The following is a 10,757-nucleotide window of genomic DNA, read 5'->3' as shown; positions in this document are numbered from 1 at the left end:
ATGTGCCGTCTTCCTGAATGCATAACTTACATTTCACAGGTATATTCTCCATCTGTAAATGTTAGAAAGCCATGGAAATATTTCCATTTTTCTGTCAGAAGTGCATGAGCCTTCTGCTTTGGGATTCTCTGCTAAACTTCACGAGCGCTGCCGCACACATGCGCGGCAAACAGACAGAGCTCAATTAAATAGGAGCACAATAATTCTGATTAAAATATAAATTTCGCTGAAATATTTGTAGTTGGACAATAAATGTGACATGTAGAATTTTAAACCTACAAGTATTACATGGTTACATTCACTTTATTTGTTTTCATAGCCTTTAATATGTATTGTTTTGTTGTTGGACAACATTTGGTGGTAAGTAAAATATATATATATTAAATACAGATTTTAAAAAATCCAAATACAAAAATGAAAATACCGAGATATATACCGTACATCGCAAATCGGCCAAAAAATACAGAGATATTAATTTTTGCCCATATCGCCCAGCCCTATTTAGCATATGGCATTTTCAGTTATTTCGATAATTCAGCAGCCTAAAATTGAAAGATTGTTGGTTCATGCATGTAAACCTTTAATTCAAAATTTGAATTAAATGCAGTGGAAAATTCACTATTTCTTTAGTAGAGTAGGAATAAATCAAGGATTAAAAATAAATAAATAAAAGATATATATTCTACCTTTTTGTTTTATCTTCTTGTTCACTTTCTGATGAGGAGGATGATGACGAAGAAGCTCTGTTTTTCGCCATCTTGCCAGCATCTCTATTTGTATTTGCTTTAACACCTCTGGAAAAACAAACATTGAAATGAAGGGTACCATCTATTAAACTGAACTGAATAAATGCTAAATAATTTGGCACTTACCCTTTTGCTTTCTCAGTCTCAGAGTCTGAGCTGTCTGATGAGGATGATGATGAGGATGAAGATGAGGATGATGAGGAGGAGGAAGATGAAGAACTCGAGCTGCTTCTCTTCTGCTTCTGCTGTTGGCCAGAGCTCTCCTTCTCTGGTTTCCCATTCAAAGAAGTCTTTCCTATCGTTGACGGTTTGTGGTGCCGCTCATGGACAGTTGATGGGGGCTGGCCTCTTAATCGGTCACCAGGTGGATCCCTGCTTTGTGACTGGTTGGTCATTGGTGATCTAGAACAGGCAGGACGTTCACAGGAGCGAGAGCGATGATGCGGTTGGTTGGAAGGGAGATGGGTCTCTTTAGGAGGGGAGGGAGACAGATGTTTAGAGTTCCTTTCTGGTTGCTTATTTTTTGTCTGTTCATCAATTTCCCTTGATCTGTCTTTATCGGCATCTGTAGACTTTACACCCTTCATCTGTCTTTGAGGAGAGGGCGAGGTTGAAGAGGACGAACTGGAGGAAGAGGATGATGATGAAGAGCGCCGTGGAGGAGTGGGATCTTTGGGTGGCGCCCTTGTTCTCAGTTCTCGCTCTCGTTCTTTCTCCTGTTCACGCTGTCTATCTCGCTCTCGATTCCTCCTCCTCTCCTGCTCTCTCTCCCTTTCTCTTTCTAATGAACGACTTCTGCGCCGACAAACAGGAGAGGGTGAATGACGATACCTAGGTGTAAAGAGAGAAAATCTTTGTAATAACCACAATTACATAAATTTATTATAAATTTCATTTCACGCTCTATATGTAATTACAGTGTATAGTTCTCAAATTAATTATACGACTCCGTAAACCACTGGTCACACAATTTATTCAACAGTGTACGGTAGCTCCAAAACTCCTAATGGATTCCCCCAAATAATATTAAAAAACATTTTATACATGGTCAGTAATTTTTTTTAAAGGAGACATGTAATGCCTCTTTTTACAGTATGTAATGCAAGTCTCTGGTGTCCCCAGAATGTGTCTGTGAAGTTTCAGCTCAAAATACCCCACAGATCATTTATTATATCATTTTGAAAATGCCTATTTTGAGTGAAAGCAGAAACATGCTATTTTTCGTGCCTGTCTTTTTAAATGCAAATGAGCTGCTGCTCCCTGCCTCCTTTTCCAGACTAGATCTGCGCCATTACAGCTCGTACCTGCTAAAAAACATCTGCTGTGTTTTTTATGGTTACCTGCCAGTGAAAACAGCTGTTTGTCTTTGTTTATGCTGCTGCTATGTTTTCTGTAATGTGTTCATATAATACAAACCATCTCATTTCATACCAGAGGCATATGCAGATACATATATTGGAGTAAAATAAGTCTCAATCTAAAGACTACTCCTGCTCTCCTGATTCTCTGACCGGAATCTGGTCCATATTTGGCCGCCTCAACCAGTTGTAATTTAAATGTCCATATACAAACAAAAATCTACTTTTCTTCAACGCAAAGTTTTATTTTCATTAAAAAAAAAACCACAAGTAAAAAGTCAGTAATAAAATAAGAACAAATAAAAAAATTGCAAACAACAGCACAAATAAATGCAATAGAATAAAGAGAGCTATGAAACTACGTTTTTCAGGTTAAGTAAGTTTTTATTCAGGTAAGAAATACTACAGAAATTAAAGTAATCAAATGTAAAATAACACTGCGGACTGCGGTCCCTTTAAGAGTTTATCCACGGACCCATAAGATTTATATTACATCTTGTAAAAAGGGGCATAATAGGTGCCCTTTGATTTCTGAATGATCATGTGATCCTTGAAATGGGTCTTGATCAAATAAATACAGCCTTGGTAGTCACTGAATATAGAGGTCATAAAAAAATGCAAAAGATATTTGAAATAGCTTAAAGGGTTAGTTCACCCAAAAATAAAATTGTCATTAATTACTCATCCTCATATTGTTCCAAACCTGTAAGCGTCTTGACAGATTTTTCATTTTTGGGTGAACTATCCCTTTAAGCATGTCACTGGCAAGACACACAAAAACCCATTTCCACAGACTGTCTACTGCAACTACTAGTAAGGTTGAGTTTAGCATTCCAAAAACTGTGGTACTCTGACTAACCTGTAAGGAGGACTTGGTCTTCGGGGACTCCTAGATCTGCTGCTCCTTGTTCTCCTCTCCCTGGAACGCTCTCGATCTCTGTCCGCTGGCCTTGCCCTAAATCGGTCCCTCTCTCGCTCTCTGAGGCGTTCCCGGCTGTAGTCCCGTCGGGAAGGAGATGAGTTTCGTGAAGGCGATGGTCTCCTCACTCCTCGTCTCGGACTGGGAGAACGTGAGCGTTGTGGGTCCTGGTACTGTCGTGGTGGAGTGCGTTTCGGTGAAGGCCGAGAAGCCATCTGTTTGACTCGAGGCAAGTCGTTCCCTCCTTTACCCCTTGGAGATAAAGGTGACGCGTCTTTCTTTCGGTCACTCTGTCGATCTCTTCCTCTGCCAAGTGAGGGATGTGAAGACTCTCGTTCCAGCTCTGATGGGGTATATCGCTCGCATCTTCGATCTCTGCTCTGAGATTTGGTTTCTTCTGAAGGTGTGTACCTGTCCCCACTTGGGACTCCACTGTCCCGGCCTCTCTGAGGGGGTGAAGGAGGTGGGCTTGAACTCTCAGTGGGAGTGTACCTCTCTTTTCCACGTTCCCGGTCTTTGGCTCCTGTGGAAGGAGACGAGGAGTGGCCAGGTCTCCGCTCTCTCTCCATGTCTCGCTGTCTCTTATCAACATCGTCCCTTTTTCTTTGGGACTCAGGAGGTGAGCTCTGTCTTTGTGTGGGAGGGTACGTCTTTCTGCCTTCACCACTCTCCCCATCCCTTCCTCGGTTCTCCTTCTCTCGGCGTGCAATAGCCTGAGCTATGACAGCATTAGGAACTGACCTACCAGCTGCACTGCCGTCTTTTGAACTTTTCTTCTTCTTCATTTCATCTTCTGAGGATGAAGAGGATGAAGAAGAGGAGGAGGATGAAGATGACGATGAGGAGCTGTCACTGTCACTCTCGCTGCTACTGCTGCTGCTGCTACTACTACTACTGCTGCTGCTGCTCGCAGCTTTCCCTTTGTCTTTCTTTCCGGGCTTTTCCTTTTGCATCTGCTTCTCCTCCTTCTGGTCTTGAGGACTCTTCTCCGGTCTCTTGTCCTCCTCCATTCTCCTGTCTTTCTTGGCCACCTCTTGCTCCATCTCACTTCCTCTGGCACCTCGCCTGTCCTCAGGCTGACCGCTAGAGGAGGCCTTCCTGTCTGATCGAGACACTTCTGCTCTTCTAGTGTGGTTTCTCTCCTTTTCTCGGTCACTCTCTCTGGCTTTTCTCAGAGCCTCTTCTTTCATCTCCTCCTCCCTCCTTCTGTCCTTCTCTCGCTGTTCTTCTCGTTCCTTCTCCAGTTCACAATCTCGTTCTTTTTGCCTTCCGTTTGCATAAGGTGAATGCTTAGCAGGAGACATGGAGTCATTAGATCGGTTTCGGTCTCGCTCCTTCCCTTTATCACTCTCCCGTCCTCGGTCATCTTTTCTACTAGATGGGATTGTATCTCTATCGCTATTTCTCTGTCTGTCTCTCACTCGGTCTCCATATCTCTCCTTTTCCCCGTCCCTGGGGGAAACTGCTCTTTCTTTCTCTCCACTGTGTCCTCTTCTTATTCTGTCTTTACGTGGTGAAGGAGATGGGGATGAGGATGAGTCATGTCTTCTTTTACCTTTGTTCTTTCTCTTATCGTCCCCTCGGTTCTTGTCTTTCTGCTGCTTAGGAGACGGAGAGCGAGACAAAGAGACTTGTCTTTTCCACTGAGAGGGTTTCTCTTTCTCTTCGCTCCGCTGTCGCCGCTCTCGCTGCTGCTTGCTTGGTGAAGATGGTGAAGAGTCATGTTTTCTTGTCTGAGGGGGTTTCTCTCTCTCTTCACTCCGTGGTCGTCTGTCCCGCTGCTGCTTTGGTGGTGGAGATGGCGATGAGAAGTCCTGTCGTCTTCTCTGAGGTTTTTCTTGCACTTCTCTCTCACGTTCTCGGCCTTTGTCTCTTCTGCTGTGCTCAGGCGTTCTTGAGCGTCTTGGTGACCTCTAAAAGTGGGGAAGACAAAGAATGAAGGAGGTGCAAAACCACATTTTTTAAAATCAACTAGTCAGAGGGTTGTCTGAACAACTGCTTGACTAATCTGGCTTAAGGTAGGCCTGTATAACTAGGCCAGGCATCAGGAGTTTACATGACAAGTTTTTGCATTCAATGTAGGGGTCTCGACGTGGTGCATTTTTTAGAAATTCAACTTTTTCTTGACATACTACATTAAAACTCAATGTTTGCTGTGGCAAGGCGCTCAAAAAACAATGCAAACACAGAAGATGCAACTTAAGCCAAAGACACTATCTGAATGTGTTCGGTTGTGATTTACTGTGGACGTTGTTTAGAATAGTATACATAATATATTTACTTAAAATATAACAAACATGTATAAGAATAGAAGGAAACAAACTCACTAATCAAATACAAAGAATAAATTAGATTAAATAATTACAGTGTGCATATGCCTCTATGACTTACAAAACAACACATTACCTCTCCGACTTCCATCCTTTTTGGACTTTCCTCACTACGGCCACAAAGCCTTCTGTCAGGGGATCTCCCTTTCTTCCCCTCATCTGGACGAGAATCTGATTTATTTGGTTGTTTCCCTCTTTGAGGGGATAGGCTGAAAACAAAAGTCATGCATATATATTTACATGAACTTCCACAAATTTTTTAAAATGTACACCATTTCAAATGCTGAACAAGCCTTCATATTTGATGTATTTTAGACAGGGTTTCTGCAGTATTTTTAAGCTCAAATGTAAGACTTTAAGACCTTTTTTAAGACCTGCACAAATAAAGCGGGGTAGGGCAATGTCTACAGTACCATATTAAAATGTAAAATTACTGTAAAAAGCATATGCCTAATTTACAGTTCCGATACAATTTTCACAAAAACAAAGTTTTATCAAATGATAAACTTTACATTTCAGCCCTTAAACAATCGTTAAGAAAATTAATGAGAAATGAATTATTATATTAATTTAAACAACTATCATCAATAAATTATTATATCAATTAAATAACAAATTAGGGGTGTGCGATACTGACAAAAAATATCGCAATAATTTTCTGTGATTTCATCGATAACGATAATTAGACGTTATTTTGCTTATTTGTTATTGTGCTGATATATTAAAGACTACCATGGACAGCTGACTCCTGAATTTTTTCTTCATATTCTGTGTGGTCAGTTCACAGCAGTAATAGAAATTAATCATTTCCAACAAGTTTTATGGATATTTTTACCTTTAAGCCATTTTTTCTAAAATTGTGCACCATATTTTGAGTCAAATTCTTGCATTTGGGCTGTTACCAAGCAAATTAAATCAGTATCAACAAAATGTATCTTTGCAATGCAGAGGAAGCTGCATTAGAAGTGTCATTTAGATGTTTACACACTGTTTAATGCAGCTCTGAGGGACATTAAATACTTTAACCTGCAGTTACAAATGCATAAATAATGTTTTGATATTTTAAACATAGAAAACTGATGTTTGAAATTATTTAAAAAATGAAAAGGTACCTTAAATGTGAAATTAAAACCGCCAGTAGGTGGCAGCTAGTCACTGTTAATAAACGAGTCATTGGGATTGAACCAAATCATTTAAACAGTTGATTCATTCAGGTACAAAACAGCGTCCTGTTGCTAAGAGATGCAAAACAGCTCTGTGGCTGTGTTTGAAATTATTTTTGTTGGAGATATTGAGCAGAAACAGGCAATATGGTGTCTAAAACGCAAGTCTCTTAATATTAACTACTTGTTTATTGAACTGTAGTATAAAATCAATATCACATTTGTAATCATGCTTACTTTGAGAAAAAAAATGGCACTCTTCGTGTGATATTAACTATATCAAATTATTTTAATATATACATTTTCTGCCCCATATCTTAAATTATGTGATAATTCTAAATGTATTTTGATAGACCAATTCATGCAGTGAAAGAACGCACTCTAAATGCACGCACTAGTCTAACCTGCTAGACTTCATCACCTAATGTATGCGTGCACTCTGTAGGTGTGTTTTGTGTTTGCTTTTCGCGATATACTCATAATATCAAATCGCACATCGTTAAAACAACAATTACGATATTATCGCAGACCATACATATCGCACACCCCTATGTTTAGATTTTTATAACGCATTGTCTTCTTATCGATCCACCAGTTCACATTCAAAGCTCTGCGTGTTTGCAGGGTAAAAACATGGGTCGATTTTCGCATTAGTCTGAACTCTGAACAAAACAACAGTTTTATTGAAAATGCTCATTCATTCTCTGCCAGCAGGTGGAGCGTTTGGTAGAAATATAACTGTTTTCCCGATAACGGCAGAACACAAAGCAGCGCAGCACCGCATTTTGAACCTGCAGCGCTCATGTTTATTCAATGAAATCACAGCCTTTTGAAGTTTAATCGTCACATTCAGCCATAATCGCAATTCTGGTCTTTCCGTCCCCAAATTTAACCTTTTGAAATCATAATTAAGACTTTCTTGTACAATTTAAGACCTTAAATTTGATACAACTAAATGTAAGACTTTTTAAGACCCAGCGGAAACCCTGTTAGAACAATTTTAAATAAAATTATTTTATAGGAGAAATTTTGTTTATAGGGTGGAAAAACTTGCAATTGCTATTAGAAAAAGCTCAAGTCAACTCAATGTAAGGAGGAAAATCTGAGGGCACACTATAATATGACAAAAAGTCAAGTAGTGTGCACATGTAATGATACCTGCGAGCTGGGCTGGAGGATGCACTCTGCTGTTTTCGGCTCTTACTGGGAGGTGGAGTTTCATTGTCACTCCTTTTTCTCTTTCTTTTGGTTGTTTCTCGGTCATCTGATGAACTGTTGTAAGAAATGATAACATTTAAATATATAGTAAATACAGTTATCAAAGGTAACTTACAGTGATGAGGAGAAAACTCACCTCTCTGTGTCACTCTTCACTGATTCCTCCCTGAAAGCAATGAATAAAACCATTGAACTTATCTGTCAAATAAAGCTCACAATTATTAAACGAAGGATTTTCTCAAAATAACAGCAGTAGGGTAAAGTGTGTTAGCCTCCTGGACAACTTGCCTCAAAGCATCTCAGTTAATAGTGATAATATTACCACATGCAATAATCTGACTATTAAACCTTTTCCTAGATGGTTTATGAAAATGCAAATGTCAATAAATGTAAGATTTGAAAACCATTTACAAATGTAAAATATCATTCCCTTTTACATTAATTGTATTTATTTATTTTTTAATGGTTCACATATTCCAGAGTCACTCAACTAATAAATTGAATAAAATACTGTATATTTAGGTGCATTCATTTTACCCAATTATCACATCTTAGCCCAGTCTCCCTCATGAACTAACAGAATTTTGTAATTTAAGGGCATTAAACGAAACCTTTTCTTTTTCTTCTTCTTGTCCTTTTTCTTCTCTCGTCGAGGAGAGGGTGACGGGCTCTCAGAGCTGTTACAAGAGAGAAAATTGATTCATTAATATATTATTTTCTTAGAACTCATGCTAAAAGTGTTCCAAATTACTTCTCCATTCTCCAGTTTACCTTTCTCTGCTTTTCTTTTTCTTTTTCTTCTGGCTCTTTTTTCGCTCAGGAGATGAATCAGTGTTATCAGACTCAATAATCCTGAAATGAAATGATGAGAGAAAGACTGAACAGAAAGTAAGTACTCAGATAAGATACAATACATGCAAGTTTGGACTTCTGAAAGGTACAGTACATTTTCGCAGTACATCAAGCTTTTTTATCTCAAGAAAAAGTGATTCCTCATGATAAGACCCCTTCAATCTCCCCTCCATCTACTCACTGGTACTTCTGCTGCTGCTGCTTCTCTCTTTCCAGCCTCTCCTGCTCCCTCTTCTCCTTTTCTCGCTCCTTCCGGTCAGGATGAAAGGATGAGCCGTCAACGTAGTCAGAGCTGATACCGAAAGCTTCTCTCAGACGGTCATTTTTTTGCTGGTTAGCAGCTGCCAGTGCATGAGTCTCGGTCACACTGTGAGAAAGAGCAAAACATGTATGGGAAAAAAATAACTATTAACGGGGCACAAAAAAGGCCATTAAAAAAGCCTTAATTTCTGTCTGAATGATCTGAAGTAATACTCACGCTGGCCTCTCTGTTGGAGGAGGGGCAGGTTCTTGTCTTTCTTGCAGCATCAAACGGAAGGTGTTGACTTTCTCTTCGATCTCCTCAGCAGAGTACCTGTCACACAGGATGACTTGGTCAGAGGCTGCTCTTAATATCTACTTCTTGTGATGGCAAAGCTGACTGTTCAGCAACCATTACGTCAGTCTTCAGTGTCACAAATCATTCTCTAATTTGTTGATTTGATGCTCAAGAAACATTTCTTATTACTATTCTTTATATTTGATCTCATCTTACCCCTGCTCCTCCATCATGTCCTGCAGCTCCGCACATTTCACCTCCAGCTGTCTCTTCCTCTGGTGCTCTAGGATATCAGCATTAGGTTGTCTGTTCAGCTGGCTCTCCAGTTTCTCTCGGTCTTTCTCATCCCGCTCTCCTCCGCGCTCATCCCTGTTCCTTTTCACACGTACGCTGGACAGGTTCCGCTGAACGTAGCCATTCGTGCCACTGCCTCGCGGCGTGGTCAAACCGATACCATTATACATCTCTGCTCTGAGAGGCCAGACACAACATGAGAACTCATGAGTAAGCACTGAATTTAACAACTTTGCATATCACATTCCTACTTTTTAAGTGGCCGGGGAAAAAAGCAATTGCTACATAAATAATGTCAATAAATGAGTGCTCATATATATATGTGTATATATATATATATTATTTTTTTTTCCCCACACAAAACGGAACCTATTCAAAGAATGGTTCAAAAATGATTAACATTTTTACAGTTGTTTTCTGAGCTGTTCTGTCATTATTTCTTCATTGATATCACTATATATACACGACATTAAAAACAATAAATCATTTAAAATATGCTTGATAAAAATATTTGTTACAGTATTTAAAACATCAAATAGTGAAATTTATTTTCATTACAGTATTGTGGTTGTACAGTGGTGATACTTGGTGTATCAAATATAGTGGCGAATTTATGCAACCCTAAAATGCCCAGAATTGCAATTGAAAAAAAATCCAAATTACACCCCGATACAAATTTTGACTAAACGAAATTACTTTTATAACTAATGCCTTTCTAAAGACCTGTATGTTTTAAGTATATCTTTTAATGTGCTAAATCACTAACAACATTTGTCCAGAAATAGAAAGATTCAGCACTTTGTCTGACATAACCGGAAAAAAAAAAAAACACGAATACATTTTAAAGCAAGACAGCGTGGTATTATTATTCGCTGCAAGTCTAGGGCTGTTTAATAATTACAGAGGTCATTTACAGAAGCTGTGTTGTACACAATTGATCAAACATATGTTGAAACGTGCTCAAGTTATGAAAATGAATCCCACCAAGTTATTGGGGATCCCACAATCTATTAAAGGGGTCATATGATGCAATTTCAATTTTTCCTTTCTCTTTGGAGTGTTACAAGCTCACTCTAGCCCCGCAGTGTGTTTCGTTGTGAAACCAAAACTACTTTGTTTAGCCTTCCAAAAGAGAACACAACTAGAAAATCTGTGGTTAAATTGTATTTATAACACTGTTCCAGAACAGTTCAACCCAAATATTCAGATGTGTGCAGCACATTTTATGGAGGACCGTTTCCTGATCCTGCAAGAGTAGACTACAATGCCGGCTGTTCTGACTCACAGACTGTAAGTACGTTTTCATATTTAAAGGATTTGCCACTGATGATTCAAACGC

At 39.2% G+C, this 10,757-nt stretch overlaps 1 protein-coding gene across 5 annotated transcripts in view; it reads right to left on the bottom strand.

Annotated features, from left to right (window-relative positions):
- The window catches only part of LOC107554117 (serine/arginine repetitive matrix protein 2-like), a 17,036-nt gene that overhangs the window by 3,247 nt on the left and 3,032 nt on the right, over positions 1 to 10,757 (bottom strand). For all 5 annotated transcript variants that reach the window (XM_016236517.1, XM_016236519.1, XM_016236518.1 and 2 more), the window contains exons 2-12: positions 9,341 to 9,595; positions 9,065 to 9,160; positions 8,768 to 8,953; positions 8,506 to 8,586; positions 8,346 to 8,411; positions 7,871 to 7,900; positions 7,675 to 7,788; positions 5,430 to 5,562; positions 2,964 to 4,936; positions 873 to 1,577; positions 687 to 794 (exon numbers count right to left, since the gene is read on the bottom strand). In XM_016236517.1, the coding sequence (XP_016092003.1) occupies positions 687 to 794; positions 873 to 1,577; positions 2,964 to 4,936; positions 5,430 to 5,562; positions 7,675 to 7,788; positions 7,871 to 7,900; positions 8,346 to 8,411; positions 8,506 to 8,586; positions 8,768 to 8,953; positions 9,065 to 9,160; positions 9,341 to 9,588 (3,740 nt within the window). In that variant the 5' untranslated portion in view covers positions 9,589 to 9,595. The remainder of the gene's footprint in view (positions 1 to 686; positions 795 to 872; positions 1,578 to 2,963; positions 4,937 to 5,429; positions 5,563 to 7,674; positions 7,789 to 7,870; positions 7,901 to 8,345; positions 8,412 to 8,505; positions 8,587 to 8,767; positions 8,954 to 9,064; positions 9,161 to 9,340; positions 9,596 to 10,757) is intronic.

Source organism: Sinocyclocheilus grahami, unplaced genomic scaffold (assembly GCF_001515645.1).
Source record: "Sinocyclocheilus grahami isolate Dianchi unplaced genomic scaffold, SAMN03320097.WGS_v1.1 scaffold491.1, whole genome shotgun sequence".
Taxonomy (NCBI): Eukaryota; Metazoa; Chordata; class Actinopteri; order Cypriniformes; family Cyprinidae; genus Sinocyclocheilus; species Sinocyclocheilus grahami.
This window is presented reverse-complemented; position numbering and strand designations above follow the sequence as displayed.